Source organism: Brassica rapa, chromosome A09, assembly GCF_000309985.2.
Source record: "Brassica rapa cultivar Chiifu-401-42 chromosome A09, CAAS_Brap_v3.01, whole genome shotgun sequence".
NCBI lineage: Eukaryota > Viridiplantae > Streptophyta > Magnoliopsida > Brassicales > Brassicaceae > Brassica > Brassica rapa.
In genome coordinates this window covers 14,773,903-14,797,214 of record NC_024803.2, presented here as the reverse complement: position 1 = coordinate 14,797,214, position 23,312 = coordinate 14,773,903, and the positions used below count along the sequence as shown (strand labels likewise).

Sequence of the window (23,312 nt, the reverse complement as noted above, 5' to 3'; positions counted from 1 at the left end):
CAAACAACTAAACAAAAAAACACTTCCTTAAACTTTTAAGATACTAAGAAAGTGTTTAAATCAAATTATTAGATAGTCATTAAACACATATAGGTTAAAAAAAAATTAAAAAGATAAGATTTCAAAATCTAACTCTAAATATACCAACAATGTTATAACATATGTTACCAAACCCTAAACGAAAAACTAAATTTATATCTTTAGAAATATTTATTATTACATGATTTCAGTTTTTTTCCCATCAAAATATTTTTATAAGAAATTTAAATTATTTTTAAGATCTACTGAACGAGAAGACTTCTTTCTCTGAGAAGATTTCTTTGTAACTCTTCTCACACAAAGGATTATAATGTTAAAACCCAAGACATATTTTTTGTTTAGTCATAAGGAGATTGTTGTAATTTCACGTTGGGTTACTTTGCATTTGATTGAATTTAGAGTAGACTTTTGTATTCAAAATCAAGTTTTGAGTCATTTTTGAAAATTTCCCTTTATATTAATATGATCATATATGTTTGGTCTTGAAGTACCATATCTAAAGTGTTACTGAGCAAGTTAATATTTTTTTCATAACTGAAAGATATAATTTCGCATGACAAAAAAGAAAGTCACAACAGTAACTTTTATCATAAGAACATGAATAACTCTTATGTATAAGATAAATGACTAGACGAGTGTATGAAAATACATGATTTGGCTTAATGTCCAAATAGACCAAGACAATGTTGTCTATATCAAAAGAGAATTATAGACCAGAAGGCTTAAGACTCTAAATATATAATAGAAATCAAAAGAGTTTATTCTGCTAAGCCCAATTTTTTAAAGATATATATTTGATCGGAATGCATATCCTGAAAGTATTACTTCCAAGGGAAGAAATATGACAATATGTGTGGTTGTACTCTTTTTACTTATCATGGTTTTTATCCCACAAGATTTTCCCATGATAAGGTTTTAACGAAGCAACAAAGAACACACAAATGATAGACATTCAAGAGGTATATTAGAATTTCAAAGATAAAATTCTATCACCATTCTAAAGTCTTTAGATCAAGAGAATCAAAGAAAATAATCAACCGTAAGAAGGATCATTAACTATAGAAGAATGATGGTGTCCGTGTCCTGCATGTTCGTTTAAGTGATAACTTAGCTGATTTATTCAACAAGGTGTTACACACTGCTACTTCCAAGATATTATTTTATCTTATCGGTTTATATCATTTCAAAGATTTTGACGTATGTACACATGAGGGGAAGTTATTATGCGTTGCACTCTTTTTCTCTTAACCACGTTTTTTCCCATTGAGTTTTCCTAGTAAAGTTTTTAACAAGACAACATCAACGGCGTTTTGAAAACACTTTGCTATAATAGACATCAAGGGGAAGTGTTACGAATATTATGTGATGTCCATATGGAAAGTCCTCGATATACTTGTTCTCCAAGCTTTACTTATTCTCCAAGTTAGACTTTGTCTCCACGTTATTGTACTCCTCTATAATGGACTTATACTTTTTCAAATTCGAACTTTTTATATATATTTTTTTGGATTTTTTTCAAAATTTCTTTTTGAAATTCAAAAATTCTTTTTAAAACTATTTAAATTTTTTTTTAAAAAAATTAAGTATTTAGTTATAGATGTATTAGAATCATAAATTTCACATTCCAAAACCCTACTCCACCCCTCAACTCTAAACTCTAAGTCTAGATTAGTTAAATCTAGAATTAAAAATGTAATTTCCCTCTTTAAAAGTGAAGGTAAAAGTGGTTAGTGTAAACATGAAAAATGGTATCATGAATGTGGTATTTTTAGCAATATTTTCATGTTTACCACTTTGTTGGTACTATTATTCATGTTTACCTTCACTAAATAGACATTTTTAAAAAAAAATATTATTCATTAAGAGGTAAAATATTCTAATACTTGCTCTCTCTAAATATAATAAATAATTATTTAAGTGAATAAAAATAAAATAATTTTTTTTTATGTTTTCAAATTATATTTTTTCAAATTCAATCTTTTCTAAAAAAAAATCAAAATTTCTTTTTGAAACTATTTAAAAAAAAATAAGTATTTATTTCTATATTTATTAAAATCATGAATTTCACATTCCAAAATCCTATTACACCTCTTAACTCTAAACCCTAAATATAGATTAGTTAATCTTAGAGTTATAAATGTATTTTCTAGTGAGGATAAAAATGGTTAGTGTAAATATAAAAAGTAGTATTATGAATGTGAACTTTGTCTATGTATTGACTAATTTAATATTTCTTGCATGTTACATGTAACGACTAATTAACCTTATGTCTTGACAGTTTGTAAGATCAATCAGTTCCTAATAATTATACTTTCAAATATTTAATCCTTCACGTGAACAGTTCATCGAACTTATAATACATTTCGTTACCACTCGTCATATTGTAATTAAAAACACATTAGCCGATCAGAATCTTCCCCTATAAAAGCCATACCACTCTCTCCATTTTCTCCACACAACATCACAAGCTTGATAAAGAGAGAAAACTTTCTAAGAGAAAACTCTTAAAACTTCACTCCATCAATGGCTTACTCTAAAATTGCTCTTCTCCTTGTTTTGAATGTCATCTTCTTCACTTTGGTCAGCTCTACATCGGCCCCTTGTCCACCACCACCGTCCAAAAGCCCCAACAAGAAACCCCCACCGTCGTCTCCCCGCAAACCCACTTGTAAAGATGCTCTTAAACTCAAGGTATGTGCCAACGTATTGAATTTGGTTAAGGTTTCTCTACCACAAAAGACCGAATGTTGCGCCCTTATCAAAGGTCTAGTTAATCTCGATGCCGGGGTCTGTCTCTGCACCGCTTTGAAGGCTAATGTCCTTGGCATTATTAATCTTCGTGTTCCTATTTCACTGACTGTTCTCTTTAACCAGTGTGGTACGAAGGTTCCATCTGGTTTCCAATGTGCTTAGAGATAGCACATTTTAAAATCTATGTTCTAAATTATCACTAAAAATAAGATTGTTGTTTCAAAAATTTCGTGTAATTTCAAATTTTCTTGTTTTATTCTTCAATTATTTATTTTTTGTAATTAGTTACATGTTTATTAATGAATTTATTAAGGTGTTTTCGTTCAAGGAAAGATAAATAGCTTATTATTTATTATACTTGGTTAATGGATGCTTATACCATCCAAATTTTACTATATGTATTATCACTCCACACCACGCAACTTTTAAATTTGACCAAGCACATGACATAAAATCGAACTTAAGAATGTTTTCTAACTGGATTCTTACAGGCACGGAGTTAATCATGGCATACTATATCATTTTTGCCAGATATTAACAATCTAAAACAAATTAATTCAAATGAGCATGATTTTCAATGACACACCAACCAGCAAATATATAAATCGCGACAGACAAGCAGGGCTGTGCCTGAGAAGTTTTGGTCCTGAAACCCAATTATGTATTCGGCCTTCCAAAACCATAAAAATTTGAAATATTTTGGGGAGAAATCAAACCACACACTTTATCTACTTCTAATATGTACACTATCAACATTAGACCAGAGATTTTTATCCGAGATCCGGATTCGGTCCGAGATCCGATCCGGATCTGATCCGCAAATCAGGAGAGGCCGAATCCGGATCCGGATAGTAAAATGTTGGATCCGTCAAAATCGAATCCGGATCCGGATATCTTGATTTTTTTAGTCCAGATATCCGTAAATTTTATTAATAACTATTTAAAAAATAGTAATATCTATATATAAAAACTAATTTTATTTAATATATTTTCATTTTTATAATAGTATATATAAATTTTATGTAAATTTGTAATATTATACATAGAAATAATTAAAAACATTATATATATTAATATTATTTTTTATTTATTTTAAGGATCCAAATCCGGATCCGGATATCCATTGGATATTATAATTTTTAGAAGGATATCCGACACCTGGATATCCGCAAACTCCGGATCCAGATAAGGATAGTAAAATTATGGATCCGGATCCGGATATCTTAAAATTGCCCGGATATCCGATCCGTCCCAGGCCTACATAGCTATTTATTTATTTTTGTTCAGAATTGGCCCCTAATAGTAATATAATTTTTTAAGGCTTCAAGCATATGTTTGATTGGCTTGTACAGTTGTACTCAGGTGCCGCATTGTAGACAAGTATTATGTTTAGCTAAATTTGATAATATAAGCCATCCTGATCCCATATTCGATATTTATATGAAATCATTAAAAAGACCAAAGCAATAAATACGAAAAGCCAAATATAAAAAGAAGGTAGCATATTAAATTGCAAGCAAATAAGCCAAAGTATATCAAAGGATTCGGTTTCAAACCAAGTAGAAAGCCAATACCCGAACCAGCTACCATTTTTTATTAAACCGGAGTCCGGTTCAACCATGGAACTTTTAAATTTGACGAAGCGCACATGGAATAAAACCGGACCTAGAGGAATGTTTGTCTAATTGAATTCTTATTAGCAAGGACTTAATCATATGGTATATGTCATTGTCGCCAGATATTAACAATCAAAACAGATTAATTAAAGAGCATAATTTTATTCAATGACTAACCACCCAGCAAATATTTTAATTGTTATGTTTAACTAAATCCCCATTATATTAATCATAGAGCATTACAACATGTTTTCGTAGCCACGTGTCATCACTATGATGATTTTTAAAATCCTTAAAAAAATAAGTTGGTCCATATAAATATATATTATATTTTTATTAAACTAACTATCAAATTGATTAGTAGTCTGCAAAAAAATATATTCAATTCTTTTCTTAAATAAAAGCTACGAAATAACCTTTTATGATTAACACATATATGACAATTAATGATTATGAATAATATATATTTGATAACAATTTTTGTACTCTCTCTTTTATGTTTAATTCTATATTATTAAAAGAAATTACACAATCGCATTAAACATTTAATAAAAAATATATTTTTTCTTATATGTTATATTTTGAATTTTTTAAAACAACTATAAATTACTAAAAACGGTAAAAGTCTTACATTGAAAAATATTGTGATCAATGGTTTAACTACTTTTTGTTAAAGCAAGATACAAATGATCATAAATCGTATGAAAATGAAGTCTCATAATATATATTAATATTAATATCATTTAAATTAAATTACATACTATATAAAAATATGTTAATTTCAAAATTTGCATTGAAAATTATTGAGATCTTAATATTTTAATTTTGAAATTTGTATTGAAAAATCTCACATTAAAAGTATTGTGATTAATGGTTTAAATTTTTGTTGCAGGAAATATGTAAATAATAATAAAATCATATGAGTAGGTAGTGTCAATAATAAAGATTTATATTGAAATAATATATATATATATGTATATATACATGTGAATATCACTAAACTTTAAATATATACCATATAAAGTAAATAAAATGATTGATTTGATTTATTTACCAAAAATATGATTGTAAATAAACAAAATGTATTAGTTTTGATTTATGTGCTTACTCTAATGTATATACTTTTAATACATATTATTTTTTAAATAAGTGGTTTCTAATATGTTATTTGATCATGATAATCTCAGAAATACACTTTTTAAAAATTGAAGTGATTTTTAATAGTGGAAGCACTATATATATATATATTATTTCATTCAAATTAAATAATTTAGTCTTGATTTTTATCCATAAAAAAACTTTTAATGAAATATCATGACAAGATTCCAATCACCTTCTTTTGAGTTTGTTTGAAGAATGAGAGATTCGAACATTCGTCTAATGTTTGGTTGTCCATAATATCCTATCTAGCTATTATAATTGTACGAATGAGATATTTGAACTATTTATTATAAGTTTTATGGTTTATCATTTAATAAATAAAACAGTTCTTAGTTTATACATTGTTTACGCATACTAGAATGGTAAAGTATTATATATATATATATATATATATATATATATATATATATATATATATATATATATATTTTTTTATCGGTATACTCTTAAGTAACTAAACCTCAAAAGCATATGTTAATAAAATAACTAATTTGTTTTGTTGTTCTAGAATTAGATGATTTTTAGACCGAACTGGTGAATATATACTAGTCATACATTTATATTTTGAGTATGCACTTATATTCTATAACAGCTTGATATATTAGATTTGAACACTAACCTGTGAATAGAGTTTGTCGGTGATTTTCTTCAAGATTTTGATTCGTAGATATGTATCTGGAGTGGAACTAATTTTTACAGATGTGCATCTTTTTAAATTGACACTTGTGTAATTTATCGAATTCACATAAGAAGTTAAAAAAAGAAACAAAACTTATGTCAGTGAAACATAAAAGATAGTGAAAGCACAATTTTATGGAGGTAGAAAATAAAATCACTTATGGAAAGTTAATAGTAAACAAATAGAGAACATTCCCCTATCGTCATCTTCCTATCTGGTTTTGGTGATTTGTGTCAGCTGCAAAATCATTCTAACCACAAGCTCCACACTATGTTTTTTTGTGCATATGAAGTCTTAAAAATAATTAAAATGAGTTGTAATATGTTAACTCTTCAACAATGATGATATATTTAAGAGACTATAACATTTTTATTTTTCATATTACAATCGATAAAAAATTTAGTGTTATAATATGTTAAAACCATATAAAAACTCACTTGGCGCATGCACGCAGATTATCATCTAGTTTAGTACTATAAGTCGTCCTATATCAATGTTTACATAAAATCACAAAAGATGAAACATTAAATACGGAAAGGCAAAACAGAAATAGAAGTTAGCATATTAAATTGAAAATAAGCCAAAACTTTTCAACGTAGTAAAACAACCTAGAAAGTTAATACTCGAGCCAGCTACCATTTTCTATTAAACCGGATACATGTTCGACCAATAATCTGGTTCACATAGAAGGTCAACGTACCAACATGGTCATCGATGTTAAACGGACCGTTTAAGTGACTCAACCCATAACGGATTTAGGTTGATTTATGAATCGTGTGGGCTGATCTGTCGAAGGTTTCGATTCGTATAGTATAGACATGCTCAGTTTGCAGGTTAAGCAATTTTGCGGGCAAACTTGTTGGTTACCATTGATAGTGTTTAGAATACGCTATATCGTTTATATAATTTGAATGTCAATTTAGAATAAGTGTCATTTACCCAAAAAATAATCTAGGAGTTTTTCTTTTGTAAATGGCATGCATTAGATTAAAAAATATTTAGTAAATAAATGTTAAAAATTATAAAAAAACGGTAGAACATCAACAAATATATTTTATAACTATTATCGTTTAAATTATTCAGTTATAATATGCTACTTTAATTATCATCTAACACTTGTATCCAAAAATTAAAGAAGTTGAGAATCATCGATATACAAGGAACAAATGTTAAAAATCATCCACAAACCTACTAAATCAGTTAATTTAAGCCGTTGAAACTAGATCTCGACCCGCGCAACCGTGCGAGGTTTGTTTTCATTTATTTTTATATAAACAGTTTGTTTTCAATTCTAAATTGATATATATTATAATATATGTGTATTGATACCACTCAAATTATCCTAAGGAGTGTTACTCTCATCAAAAGATGTTCAGATGTAGTACTTAGGGATCGAATCCACAAGCAGCTAGGGAACAATTAAATCTAGTGTTTATTAATTGTAAAGGTTGTAATGTTTTAAATGAAATAGCAATAGTAACTAGCGAGTAAATGATAAATGTAACTTAGGTTGGAAATGATATTAGATGCAGGGGCCACTATTCAGGTATTGGAGATTATAATTCCTATAGATGCCTAACTGTTGCATGCATGATATATTAGAGCTCATTCGCTTAACTCAGTGATCAGCTGTCGCATGTACCACTGGTTAACAGACTAGATCTTGTGTCTCACCGGTTAAAATGCAGACACAAGAGAGTGTCGATCGATAGTCCATTAAGACATCGACCGATACACCTTTGCCAACATCGATCGATTGTCAGTTGAGGACATCGATCAAAGGGTTCTAGCCAGGCCTATGCGCGAGTATGAAAATTCTCTACTAAGATTCTAAATTGGCGGTTAGCCCTCTCTAGCAATCCTAATATGATAGATAGATGTCAGGATGGGATAACAAGGGTGCTTGAATATGCAATCCTATGATCAAGTTCTAGTTAGCTAGGCTAAAACAAGCAATGAATACAAATCTATCATGAATATCACAACAAGACAGATCTATAGTTTGGGGCTAATGCCGCTAATCCCACAAACCTATCTGAACCCTGGATCTAACAGTTGAACTACTCAGACATAGAAAAGCAATTCATATCAATAGATAAATAGAAACTCATAGAATATATGATAAGAAACTGAAACAAGGAGTTCCAATCACAAGTGATCTTCTCTCCAAATGAAACTTGTAACAAAACTAGGTCTAGAAAAGAAAAGCTCTCTCTGCCGTCAAAACACTTGCAGTATATATTCTACTAGGTTAAAAACTCGTCAGGGCATTTTGGTAATTTGGCTTGGCTTTGGTTTTTAAGTCTGCTGAATCCAAAATGTCGCGTCTGGTGTCTCGACATTGATCGATGACACTTGTGTACATCGATCGATATTAATCTTCATCTGTCGAGGCATTTCCTGATATCGATCGTCAGCACTGATGCGCATCGATCGATTATTCTTCCTCTCGTCGACCTCTAAGTGGTCAGCTCGGATGAAATGTCTTTTAAGCTCCAAAATGCTCCAAAGTCATAGCTTTACTCCGAAATGCACCTGAACCTGAAAATATACCTAGAAGAGTAGAAAACATATATATATATATATATATATATATATATATATATATATATATATATAGTAAAATACTAATATACCATGGATAAAAATGGGTCAAATCCAAGGTATATCAACTCCCCCAGACTTACCATTTTGCTTGTCCTCAAGCAAAACATACAGGCAGTCTCTCTGAAAGAGGTTTGAAAATATTTAGGGATTTAAAATTTTAAAAACATAGAAATCTTTCCTCAACAATTTTGCAACCACATTTAAAAAGTCATAATCACAAAAGCACACTATGCAATATCCTAGCTTAGCAACTATTTTTAACATAACACAACTCATCAATTCGCGTCTGACATCCCCTCTACTGATTTCATTTCTTAGAATAAATATAAAGAGAATGCTTTACCTTGGGAGTATCGATCACAGGATGCAAGGATTTCAGACAGGTATCTGGAGCTGCATGTAAAAGTTAGTTCCTAGTTTTTCTCTCTTGAGTCAAAGTCTGCTTCCATTGCAGGATCAGTGACCAAGATTGGACAGGTTTCCATGAATCAAAACTTAATGGTGGTTGCCACCAAGTTCTGTTCACTTCTTTTTGACCTATATCCAAGAGTTCTTTGCGAAAGCGAGCCTTGAAGATTGCCGCCTCCAAGTCCCGTTTCGAACTCTTTAATTTGAGTCTTTATGAATCAAGCCTTAATGGTTTTAGCCACCAAGTTCTGTTCAGACTCATCCTAATTAAACAATAGATCTTATTTATTATTATTTTTTTATATTTTTATTTATATATATATATATATATATTATTTTTTATATACTAACTAATCTAGGATCGAAATCTAGAGAGAGAAAATGTGATAAATAATCTAAACCATGTGTTACCTTCCAGACCTGTCTGAAGAATCTGATCCCATGTATACCAAGCCCCAAGACAAGCGGTTATGTCAGGTTTAGTGTTGGAAATCAACTTTGGCTACTTCATACGGTTCAAGGTAAGTGTGTAGTTGATAGGTTTATCCGCTTTAGCATCTTTAGTGCTATCTACAATCAGTAAATCTAAAATGGTGCTAAAGATTGGTTAGATATTCATGTTTAAATCAATATAGGATTATAGTCCCTATTTTTAATAGCTAAGCATCATTTATTTGAAATTCCTTTTTACATAAGAATAAAATAAATTATTTCAGTAAATCTCCCTCCAGACATAAATTACACTGTCTTAGTGTAACTCAGCCGGAGTTATGATGAAAAGCTTATAATGTACGAAATGTAACAAGTAGGTAAGATACATCTGACCAGATTAAATATCGATCGATGTGTAAGTGTTACATCGATCGTCGTGTGGTTGCCTATGTCGAACGATGTCGACGTCTCATCGTCAGTCGATATTCAAGTCCTCCTACTTGGGTCTCCTAAATCTGAAAGAAATAAAACGAAAGAAATTAAATGCTAGCTAATAAAACCAAAGTAAAATACCTAATAGTGGGTTGTCTCCCACTCAGCGCTTGATTATAGTCATTTAGCTTGACTGTGGTAGTGATTGGCTATTGGGTGGAGAAGCAGCTGCTTATTGGAAAGCAAGCATCCATGTCATCTCTGCGCATTCTGGACCAAGATGCAATGAAACTTCTTGTGGCCTCATCATTTCTTGTCCATTTGTCATCCATCTTCCCAAGTACATTAGAGATGTTCTGTAGCCTTTCTTGAATGTTGTCAATGCTGACCTGGTGCCAGCCTATGTTGTCATAGGCGTATGCTGAAAGATCTGTCAGTTCCTGTTGCATTGACTCTACTGTCTTGTGTATCAGCTGCTCGGCGATTGGTATAGATTCAGCGTCGATCGATGCGATGATGTGTTCGTTGGTCGATCTCGGCGAGTTGCCGTCGATCGATTTTGCTTTTGTCCTATCGATTGATGCTGATATCTAATGTTGAGCTGCGAGTTGCCTCTGAATGGCTTTGACTTCTTTCTGTAGCCATTCTGCGTGGTTGTCTAGTCCACTGATTTTGTTGTCGAATGGAAAGTAGATGTCATCGCAGCGTTTGTCAAGTCGTTCCTCCATGGTGTCTAGAGCAGTGTAGATCTTGGATGTGATCTTGTCAACTTCTGCTGCTGTGTAAGGAAGTAACTCCACAGGTTTCTTGCCATCGATCCAGGGTCCTCTTAGCCTGTCGATCGATGCTGATTTTGCCTGCAAAAATCTTTGATTAGTAATGTTCTCAATATCCTTTTGGGCATCAAGTAATTGACTAGACAATTTGTTTAAATCTATCATGACTGGTGATATAAAACGGTCATGCATATCCTTGTAAGTCCTCAGCCTCTCATTCATGGCTGAGACTTTGGCGTCGAGCGATGTGAAGGAAGTGGCATATTCTGGAAGACAGATGTGGCTCTCTTCAAAAAGAGATGCTCTTTCCAGTATTTTCCTGATGTTGTCCTTTGTGACAGGTATCATCTCACCAGCTACGCCTCGTGCGTGTCCACGCTCATCTCTGTAGACTTCATATTCGTCCCTTTGTTCCCAAGTGAACTTTCTGGCTCCATACATGTCGAAAGCGCGGTTCCCACATTCATACCGTCTGTCGATCGACGTCGGTTCATCCATATCGATCGACGTTGGTGTTACCCTGTCGATCGATGTCTCCGTTGTACCGTCGATCGATGCTTGCCCTTTTGGTTGGCGTGATAGATCTGGGTTGATCTCTGTTGTGGCGACTCCTGCGTGGTTGTTAGGATCTGTTTGAATGACGTCTGGAGTGCCACGTTGCTGTAAGAATAGGTTGTCAGGTCCATTGGCTACTTGAAGGATGTCTGTTATGTCCTCTCTGGACACTTGTAAAATCCTTCCATCCATTGCACGTGCGTTGCCATCTGTGTCCCTGAAAATACCAAATTCATCAGGTGTTAGAAAACCGTAATCAATGTTTGCATAATTATTCAATTTAGAAATAGAAAGATTAGGGTTTAGAGTAGTATCGATCGATGTAGATACAGTTACATCGATCGATGGCAGTGTAATTTCTGCAGAACTTGTGTTCTTGAGATGATTGCTCTTCATGGATTTTTCTGTTGATGTAGAAGGAAGAGTGTTCATCTTTTTTGCTTGTGTGTTTGCTCTGATGTGTGTAGGTGGTTTAAGAGGTGCAAAACGATTTATATAGGTATATATAAACCTAGTTGGGAGGGAATATTCTCCTGCTCCTGGATTTTCGCTGCGGCGCGAATATCGATTGATGTTCCTTTGTGGATGTCGATCGATGTGAGCGGTTGTTTTGCTGGACGAGGGTGGGTATCGACTGATGCGGAGTGCACAGCATCGAACGATGTTGGAAACGTGTTGGTGAACTTGTGTGTTTCAAGTCTTTCATCCTGCAAAGATATTTCTATTGCACATTCTTTCCAGTAATCCTCATCGTATTCCTCGGTATGTTCCTCATTGGGTGAAGTAATTACAGTGTCAACTGCAAAACTTTCATGGAAACCACTGTCTGCCCAACTGCCTATGGAATAATCATCATGTCCTCTCTTGCTTGGAGGTTGGAAGGCAAAATGTTGGTGACAATAATTTGGTGAAGCGAAATGGTCAAGTGGGTGCATTACGTCGAGTGACGTGTTGTTGTGGTCATCGGTCACCATTGACACATTGGAATCGATCGATGGAAAGGTTAGGGTGTCGATCGATTCCGAGTACTCTGTTTCGTACTCCGATTCATACTCTGCTCCACAATGGTATGCGCCAATGAAGCCAAGTTCTTTCCCATAATCCACAGAATTAATGACCTTTCTCTTAGGTCGGATGGGGTCGTAGTGGATGTTTGGGTCTATGAGCGTTAGACACAATTTGTTCTTGTTCATGTCACATACAGCTCCTACTGTAGCTAGGAAAGATCTTCTAAGCAGAAGTGAAGAGTTCCAGTTAAGCTCGATGTCTAAGACATGAAAATCTACAGGGACAAGGGCATTACCAATATGTACCTCCAGATCTCTTATGATGCCTCCTGATGGTTTCTCTGAAAGATCCACGAAGGTGAAGGATTCTGTTGAGGGTTCGATGGTCAAACCAAGCTGGTCTGCCATGATCTTAGGGAGGATACTAACTGATGCTCCTGTGTCACACATTAAATGGGAAAATTCAACACCCTTGACTACGCATGGTATTGCGAACTTCCCAGGATCACTCTTCTTCGTCAATGTGATCTTGTGTTTCATCTTTCCTCTGACTTGATGAAACATTCTCCTAATGTCCTTCTCAGTTACCTTTGTTTCTCTGAAGAACATCCACAACCGGTGTGTGAAGTAAGCTTCATCAAAAGGTTTTTCGATTGGGATTCTGAGGACTCGTTTAGTGAAACCATTCATCTCCTTATCGTTAGCTTCCCTCTTAAGGTTTTTAGGAATCTTCTCTTTTATTTTCCTTAACCTTCTCCCTTCAGATTCTTGTTCTTCTTGAACAGATTCTGGTGAACTATTTAAAGGGTTGGATTTTGGTTCGGGTGGGTTTGCTAATGGTTTAGGTGGTGGTCTGAGTGCATTGATGTAATCATTATCGATTGAAGGTAACCGCACTCGGTATGTCAGAGGTGCCTGTCGATCGATGGGAGGTGTGTTGTGACGATCGACGTCGGGCTCACTCTGTCGATCGATGGTTGGCTCAACCGATCGATAGATTTTATCATAGAAAGGGGAGGGTGGGTGAGGATGCTTAGCTGCGAATTCTTCATGAGTTAGAATTCGAACCGCATTGCATTCAGTCGAATTGGCAGACGTCATCGATCGATGACTGGAGCAATCCGTCCATCGATCTTCATCATGGTCTGTCGATCAATGCGAGTTCATCGACATCGGTCGACACCATTGGGATCCGCCGAGACTCATGGAGCTTTCAATTTTGAAATCTCCTTCCTCAAGCTTTTCATTTCTCACCACTTGCCAGAAATCATCATCTATGATGACATTTACGTGGTGTTTTCCTTTGTCGGCTCCTGCCTCTCTAGCGAAAGCTTCTTGCCTCTTTATAGTCTCGCCCGTCTGAATTACTTGAGTTTCAAGTTTTCTCACCTGAGTTCCTAAGGTCTCGATTTTGGTGTTCAGATTGTTGTAGGCAGAGTCTATCTTACCGTTGAAATCCATGGTAATTTGTTGTTGTCCCAACAGTACTCGATCAAGCATCTCTTCGATCTTGCTTTCCTGAGTCTGGGGTGGTGGATTTTGGTAGTAAGAGTTCGAGTAGCTCTTGCTGTTGTTGAAGGGTTTTTGAAATTGTGAATTTTGATTACTTCTTTGGCTATTTCCAAAGAAGTTTCTGTTTCCGCCCTGGTTTCCAAATTTCTAGAATCTGGTACCTCCGATGTAGTTCACATCTTCTTCTCCTTCTGTATCTGCTACTTCTCCTTCAGCTGAACATACTTGCTTCTTAAGAAGCTCGTGTACCACATCTAACTTAGCTCTTACTTCGTCCATCTGTTCCTTCCCGATAGAGGCTACAGACTTCTTCCGTTTCAGAGTCAGTGTTTTTGGTGCTGCTGCTGTTAGCAAGGTTTTCGATAAGTCTCACAGCTTCCAACGGATTCCGAGTAGTGAAGTTTCCTTCACTCGCCGTATCAAGAGCCATTTGATACTGTAAGGCGAGACCTCGGAAGAAAGTGCTTAGCAGCTGCACTTCATTAAATCCGTGGTGTGGACAGTCTCGCTGGAAAAACCTAAATCTAATCCATGCATCTTTGAAGGACTCTCCAGCCTTCTGTGAGAATGTGAAAATTTTGTTCCAAAGTTCTTCAGCGCGCGCCTCATCGAAGAAGTTTCGTAAAAAAACATTCTTGATGTCGCTCCAGGATGTTAAAGATCTTGTGGGTTGCTGCCTAAGCCAGTGCATAGCTTCTCCATTCAGCGTGTATCTGAAGAGCTTGCACAGCAGGTAATCTTCGGGGACTCCTTCCATCCGAATGGCAGCGATTAGATCCTCGAATCGTTCCAAATGGTCCATAGGATGCTCGTGCGGTAACCCAGAGTCGGGTATCTGTGACACGAGAGTGTAGTATTGAGGCTTCAGCTCGAAATTCTGCTTCTGGATCTCTGGAAGTCGAATTGCTGATCTGTTGGAATAGTACTCATCTGGGCGATTGTAGTCGGCCAGTGGTTTCGATAGAGCGTCCTCATCTACAGGTTGAGCAGCCCCTGTAGCATCAGCATCAGGGATTACAGTTCCCTGAGCATCTATTTTCTGACATGTTGCATTACGCAGATGACCGGCCTGGTCATACAGGTTTCCGTTCTCATCCTGAGTTAGAATAATAATGTTTACCATTTTTGACGACACGGTATCGATCGACGTACGCGGTGTAGTATCAATCGTTGTCGAACGATTGGGATCGATCGACGATGACGGTCTGGTGTCGGTCGACGGTTGATTGTGCCTATCGATCGACGACAAAGTGGTTGTGTTGAGCGATGTGGAACGTTGACCTCTACGGATGGTGCGTTCCAAATGAGCAGGATCGTCTGAGAACAACAAGTCTTTCTCCTTGTTGCTTCTGGTACCGCTGGGCATGCACCTGAAAAGACAAGAAAAAGAAAAATTATTAGAAAAAGAGGGTAAAGAAAAGAAAAAAGAATTAATAAAACTAAATCTAATGGCGATCAAAGCTCCCCGGCAACGGCGCCAAATTTTATACTACTCAAATTACCCTAAGGAGTGTTACTCTCATCAAAAGTGGTTCAGATGTAGTACTTAGGGATCGAATCCAGAAGGAGCTAGGGAACAATTAAATCTAGTGTTTATTAATTCTAAAGGTTGTAATGTTTTAAATATTACAATCGATAAAATTTTTAGTGTTATAATATGTTAAAACCATATAAAAACTCACTTGGCGCATGCACGCAGATTATCATCTAGTTTAGTACTATAAGTCGTCCTATATCAATGTTTACATAAAATCACAAAAGACGAAACATTAAATACGGAAAGGCAAAACAGAAATAGAAGTTAGCATATTAAATTGAAAATAAGCCAAAACATTTCAACGTAGTAAAACAACCTAGAAAGTTAATCCTCGAGCCAGCTACCATTTTCTATTAAACCGGATACATGTTCGACCGATAATCTGGTTCACATAGAAGGTCAAGGTACCAACATGGTCATCGATGTTAAACGGACCGTTTAAGTGACTCAACCCATAACGGATTTAGGTTGATTTATGAATCGTGTGGGCTGATTTGTCGCAGGTTTCGATTCGTATAGTATGACATGCTCAGTTTGCAGGTTAAGCAATTTTGCGGGCAAACTTATTGGTTACTATTGATAGTGTTTAAAATACGCTATATCGTTTATATAATTTGAATGTCAATTTAGAATAAGTGTCATTTACCCAAAAAATAATCTAGGAGTTTTTCTTTTGTAAATGGCATGCATTAGATTAAAAAATGTTTAATAAATAAATGATAAAAATTATAAAAAAAACGGTAGAACATCAACAAATATATTTTATAACTATTATCGTTTAAATTATTCAGTTATAATATGCTACTTTAATTATCATCTAAAACTTGTATCCAAAAATTAAAGAAGTTGAGAATCATCGATATACAAGGAACAAATGTTAAAAATCATCCACAAACCTACTAAATCAGTTAATTTAAGCCGTTGAAACTAGATCTCGACCCGCGCAACCGTGCGAGGTTTGTTTTCATTTATTTTTATATAAACATTTTGTTTTCAATTCTAAATTGATATATATTATAATATATGTGTATTGATACCACTCAAATTATCCTAAGGAGTGTTACTCTCATCAAAAGATGCTCAGATGTAGTACTTAGGGATCGAATCCACAAGGAGCTAGGGAACAATTAAATCTAGTGTTTATTAATTCTAAAGGTTGTAATGTTTTAAATGAAATAGCAATAGTAACTAGCGAGTAAATGATAAATGTAACTTAGGTTGGAAATGATATTAGATGCAGGGGCCACTATTCAGGTGTTGGAGATTATAATTCCTATAGATGCCTAACTGTTGCATGCATGATATATTAGAGCTCATTCGCTTAACTCAGTGATCAGCTGTCGCATGTACCACTGGTTAACAGACTAGATCTTGTGTCTCACCGGTTAAAATGCAGACACAAGAGAGTGTCGATCGATAGTCTATTAAGACGTCGACCGATACACTTTTGCCAACATCGATCGATTGTCAGTTGAGGACATCGATCGACGGGTTCTAGCCAGGCCTATGCGCGAGTATGAAAATGCTCTACTAAGATTCTAAATTGGTGGTTAGCCCTCTCTAGCAATCCTAATATGATAGATAGATGTCAGGGTGGGATAACAAGGGTGCTTGAATATGCAATCCTATGATCAAGTTCTAGTTAGCTAGGCTAAAACAAGCAATGAATACAAATCTATCATGAATATCACAACAAGACAGATCTATAGTTTGGGGCTAATGCCGCTAATCCCACAAACCTATCTGAACCCTGGATCTAACAGTTGAACTACTCAGACATAGCAAAGCAATTCATATCAATAGATAAATAGAAACTCAGAGAATAGATGATAAGAAAATGAAACAAGGAGTTCCAATCACAAGTGATCTTCTCTCCAAATGAAACTTGTAACAAAACTAGGTCTAGAAAAGAAAAGCTCTCTCTGCCGTCAAAACACTTGCAGTATATATTCTACTAGGTTAAAAACTCGTCAGGGCATTTTAGTAATTTGGCTTGGCCTTGGTTTTTAAGTCTGCTGAATCCAAAATGTCGCGTCTAGTGTCTCGACATCGATCGATGGTACTTGTGTACATCGATCGATATTAATCTTCATCTGTCGAGGCATTTCCTGATATCGATCGTCAGCACTGATGCGCATCGATCGATTATTCTTCCTCTCGTCGACCTCTAAGTGGTCAGCTCGGATGAAATGTCTTTTAAGCTCCAAAATGCCCCAAAGTCATAGCTTTACTTCGAAATGCACTTGAACCTGAAAACACACCTAGAAAAGTAGGAAAAATAGATATATATATATATATATATATATATATATATATATATAGTAAAATACTAATATACCATGGATAAAAATAGGTCAAATCCAAGGTATATCATGTATCTATCAATTTTTAAAACATAATAATTTTATGGTATATTTTTTTCATTGAATAGATTGTTTTAAATTTTCACATGTATTTGTATCTTCTTATATATATATATTTTCAGATTATTATTTCATTATTAAAATCGTAACTATATATTTAAAGATTAGTAAAATATTGTTATATTGTCATATTGTAACATTTCACAAATTTAGAAAGTTTTTAAAAAATTAAACTTTTCGCTTCATAGATTTATATAATCGAGTAAATAATTAAACATTTAGCTTTTGTTTGATTTTAAAAATAAACTATATAGTTTAAAATTTGTTTTCATTGGTTTAAGGAAGTAAAGATTAATCTTTGTTAGATAATATGATTTTTGTTATTTAAAATTTTTTTTATAATTTTAAAAGTTAACATCGACAAATATTTAAATAATTAACATATGGAGGTATAGTATTACAACATTAAATTATATCTATTTAATTTATAATATCTATAAATCAAATGGATCATCTATTGTTTAAATCTATTTATTCATATCCCAATAAAAATTTCTGGTATGCCCAAAATTAAATGATAAGATTAGAGATTAAATGTAACATGATTTTCTAGGAATAGGTCCGTTATGTTCATTTAAAAAAAAAAATCACACATGAATCAAGGTTGTGTCTTATGTTTTAATATATAAGATAGTTGCTTAGAAGATTTACTTTTTTTCGCTCTTAGAGTTAGATTCTAAAGTCCCTAGAAGAAACATAAGCCTTATTTATTATACTTTGGAGATATGAAATGCAATTTTCTTTTGTTGTTTGTCGGTGCTTGTTGTTTATATTTTTCACTAGGTGTTTTCTTGCACCATGTGCAGAAATAAAAAAATTAAAATTTAAATGAGAAATTTAGGTTCATGTCTATAACAATAATCAAATTAAGCATATAACCATAAAATAATTTGGTCTATGATATTTATGTAATAATTACCATATTACCCTTGACATACACTTTTTTTTCTTCTTACAAATATGTTTTCTAATTTTACTTTTAATTTCTCTTAGAACAATTATTAAACTTTTTGTTTTACGTAATAAAAACATAGATTTTGTTCTACACATAATATGTTTTGAAACTTTCAAATCAAACATATATTTTATAAATTTTATTCAATATTCCATAACACGACTTTAAATCTATATTATCATACAAATATATATAGTATAGTCATATTTTATTTCCAAATAAGACGCAGTTTTGTTGTGTTTCATTCGATTTAAAAACATATAATAAAAAATAATATCCATTATCATCTATTTCTCTTCTTTTTTTTTCTCTCTCCCACATTCCCCTCTATATACAAGACAGCAATTATTTTTTTTCCTCCTTTATGTCCTCCTTCTTTTCTTCCTCGCCTTCTCCCTCTTCTTTCTCTTTTCTTCGTTGTGGTGTGTTATTGTTGTTACTTGATTGTTCCGCACTATCTATCTATTAGCAAAATATAGCATAACACAATATCACACAATGTATTCACAAATAGTCACACGCGGAGAATGAAAAGCTGGTCCATTTTTATGCCAAATTATCACACTTATCAATGCATGGTTATATTCTTAATTTTTATTCCACTATGGTTATCTTACAAACTCATCCAATTTAAACCATATTTAAAAATGTATTTTTTAATTTTTAGATTTTTTTTTTTTTGCAGTAGTTAATTTTATATTTAATTAAATTATATGTAAAAAATTAAGATAATCTAAATATTTTTTATTTACATTTATATTTAATGATATATATGTATATATTTAAAATAATAACCTTGAAAAGATTTTTCATATATTTATTTTAGTTAAAATATATTAAATTAAATTCAAAAATAGGAGAAAATTTTGTTAGTTATAACTATCAAAACTTGACAAATAATCTTTCTAAAATTTGTAGATATTAAAACAACTAATGGCATTGGGATTAGAAAATTACAGTTTCTTAAAAACTGCATAAAATTTGGAAGATTTTTTAGTAGTAAAAATTATATTACTATAAAAATATAATTAAATAATATTTTTAAAATTCTAAAATATTGTTATATTTTTGTTTTGTACTATTATTTATTGTTATATTAATGATGATATATAATTTATTACCATATTCTAAAAAAATTACCAAAAATATAAATTAGCATTAAATGTAGATATCTATGTTCACATGTCATCATTTTTATTTCAAAATCATTGTGATGGTGACACATGACAAATTTATTCTCAAACAATGACTAGGAGATTTCATTTGTATTTACATTGGTTCAATGTTTTTTTTTTATAAAAAATAGTTAAGAAAACATTTATCTCTTATATTATTCATAATCTTTATATTTCATCAAAATGCTTAGTTTTAGAAGTATCATGCAATTCAATCTGTGTTCAAGTAGTTTAACCCGCATTTGATTTGATTTTTTTTTTGTCCGTGCGGACCGTCCCGCCTCAAATTGCAGTTTGTATATATATATATATATATATATATATATGTATATATATATATACACATATATATAGGCTTATTTTTTCGACATCAAAGCTGACATCATTTATCAAATTGTATTCAGAGACATAATCAAATGCTTCTAAATCTTTTTTTATAGTGAAATTACCATTTTGTCCCTACTCTAGACAACTACACTGAGATTCCAAAAGCCCATAGGTTTAGGGATAAGTCGATCACAAGTTGAACTGTTGTTGGCTAAGGCAGATAAACTGAAATGGTGCTGCATTTTAAGAACAGAAGTGATTTGAGTGACAATGGAGCAAAGGTGATCGGGTTCTTTTGCTGCAGCCAAGTTTGGAAACCTAGCAAAGCTGCGGGGTGTGGGTTAATCTAATGGAGAAAAGCTTTGGGAAATCAAAATTCTACCAGATTCAGACTAATGTTCTCACAGTGGATTCTTCCAATGCCTCAATACTAAATTCTTAATAAACCCATATTCTAAGTTTTAATGTTCTACTCAGCTTTAAGAAACTGTATTTTTATCATAGTATTTAGCTTTAAGAAACCCGGTGATCTCTGTGAAAAAATTAAAAAGGATATAAAATTTAAATTTTATCCAAAAAGAGAACATGTTACATACCTACAAAACAATAAAACAAAAACGGAACTACAATCACATATAAGTATAAACTAGGTTAAGATCCTCCACACAAGAACATTCTGTATACAAATAATTTTTACATATTATTTTGTGTTTATTTTTATGTATATAATTAAATTAGAATAAGCATATAAATCAAAACACTACCTCTTATTTATTTACAATATTTTTTTGATAAATAAATAAAAATAACCATTTTATTAAGTTTTATAATATATAATTAAATTTCAATGACATTGACATAGATATATAGTATATTTTAATATAAATATTTATTATTGAGACTTCTTACTCATATAGTTTTATTAATATTTGTATATTTGGTGTAACAAAAAATTTAAACCATTAATCGAAAAATTTTCAATGTGAGATTTTTTCAATGTAAATTTCAAAAAAACAAAAATATTAAGGTCTCAATACTTTTTCAATATAAATTTCGAAATTAACATATTTATATTTTATATGGTATATATATTAATTTAAATGATATTAATATTTATATATATATATATATATATTAAATGAGATTTCATATTCATATGCTTTTTTGATCATTTGTATCTTGTTATAGCAAAAATGTTACACCATTATTCATAAAAGTTTCGGTGCGGAACTTCAAACATTTTTAGTAATTTTATAGACACTTAAAAAAATTCAAAATATAACATATAAGAAAAAATCTAAATTTTTTATTATATGGTAAAGGTGATTGTTTAATTTTTTATAATATAAAATTAGACAAAAAGAAGGAAAAATACCAAAATTGTTATCAAATTTTTATTATTCATAATCATTAATTATCATATATATATTAATCATATTAGGTAATTACGTAGCTTTTATTTAAAGAAAAAATGAAAAGAAAAATTGAACATTACTATCAATTTGATAGTTAATTTAGTAAAAAAATATAGTATATGTTTAGATGAACCAACATATTTTCTAATGATTCTACAAATCATCCTAGTAATGACACGTGACTATCAAAATATGTTGTAATGTTTTTCAATTAATATATAAGTAAAAATATACTTGTCGTTTTATTTAGATTATCTATTAATATGTTATGGGCCTCGTCTATGTATCGACTAATTTAATATTTCTTGCATGTTACATGTAACGACTAATTATCCTTATGTCCTGACAGTTTGTAAGATCAATAAGTTCACAATAATTTTACTTTCAAATATATATCTTTCACATGACAGTTCATCGAACTTATAATACATTTCGTTGCCACTCGTCAAATTGTAATTTTAAACACATTAGCCGATCTAAATCTTCGCCTATAAAAAACCTTACCACTCTTTCCATTTTCTCCACAGAACAAGAGAGATATCTTTCTAAGAGAAAACTCTTAAAACTTCACTCCTTCATCAATGGCTTACTCTAAGATTACTCTTCTCCTTGTTTTGAATGTCATCTTCTTCACTTTGGTCAGCTCTACATCGGCCCCTTGTCCACCACCACCGTCCAAAAGCCCCAACAAGAAACCCCCACCGTCGTCTCCTTACCGCAAACCCACTTGTAAAGATGCTCTTAAACTCAAGGTATGTGCTAACGTGTTGAATTTGGTTAAGGTTTCTCTACCACAAAAGGCCGAATGTTGCGCCCTTATCAAAGGTCTAGTTAATCTCGATGCCGGGGTCTGTCTCTGTACCGCTTTGAAGGCTAATGTCCTTGGCATTATTAATCTTCGTGTTCCTATTTCACTGAGTGTTCTCTTTAACCAGTGTGGTACGAAGGTTCCATCTGGTTTCCAATGTGCTTAGAGATAGCACGTTTTTAAACCGATTTTCTAAATTATCACAAAAACTACGATTCTTGTTTCAAAATTTCTTGTAATGTCCAATTCTCTTGTTTTTATTCTACTATTATCTATTGTTTGTAATTTGTTACATGTTTTATTAATGAAATAAGGTGTTTTCATTCAAGAAATGATAAATAGCTTATTATTTATTATACGTGGTTAATGGATGCTTATACCACCCAAATTTTGCTATATGCATTATCCCGCAGCACCACGCAACTTTTAAATTTGACCAAGCACATGAAATAAAACCGAACCTAAGAATGTTTTTTTCTACCTGGATTCCTACAAGGACCGAGTTAATCATGGAATACTCTTATCATTTTTGCCAGATATTAACAATCTAAAACAAATTAATTAAAATGAGCTTGATTTTCAATGACACACACCAACCGGCAAATATATAAATCGCGGCGGACAAGTATTAAGTTCAGCTAAATTTGGTAATATAAGTCACCCCATATTCGATATTTGTAGGAATCATTAAAAAGAC

At 32.5% G+C, this 23,312-nt stretch overlaps 2 protein-coding genes and 1 non-coding gene across 3 annotated transcripts; all 3 read left to right on the top strand.

The window, feature by feature from the left end:
- Window positions 1-2,039: 2,039 nt before the first annotated feature.
- LOC103839566 (14 kDa proline-rich protein DC2.15) lies at window positions 2,040-3,128 on the top strand. The gene has a single exon (XM_009116067.3). The coding sequence runs from the start codon at window positions 2,563-2,565 to the stop codon at window positions 2,950-2,952; it is 390 nt and encodes a 129-aa protein (XP_009114315.1). The 5' UTR covers window positions 2,040-2,562; the 3' UTR covers window positions 2,953-3,128.
- An 11,332-nt stretch (window positions 3,129-14,460) lies between these two features.
- On the top strand, window positions 14,461-14,567 carry LOC117128680. The gene has a single exon (XR_004452074.1). It is a non-coding gene; the product is annotated as a small nucleolar RNA R71 (small nucleolar RNA).
- A 6,800-nt stretch (window positions 14,568-21,367) lies between these two features.
- LOC103839567 (pEARLI1-like lipid transfer protein 1) lies at window positions 21,368-22,947 on the top strand. The gene has a single exon (XM_033280998.1). The coding sequence runs from the start codon at window positions 22,389-22,391 to the stop codon at window positions 22,779-22,781; it is 393 nt and encodes a 130-aa protein (XP_033136889.1). The 5' UTR covers window positions 21,368-22,388; the 3' UTR covers window positions 22,782-22,947.
- Window positions 22,948-23,312: the final 365 nt, after the last annotated feature.

Coding starts and splice junctions, on each gene's coding strand:
- LOC103839566 (XM_009116067.3), top strand. CDS start 2,563: ATGGCTTACTCTAAAATTGCTCTTCTCCTTGTTTTGAATGTCATCTTC.
- LOC103839567 (XM_033280998.1), top strand. CDS start 22,389: ATGGCTTACTCTAAGATTACTCTTCTCCTTGTTTTGAATGTCATCTTC.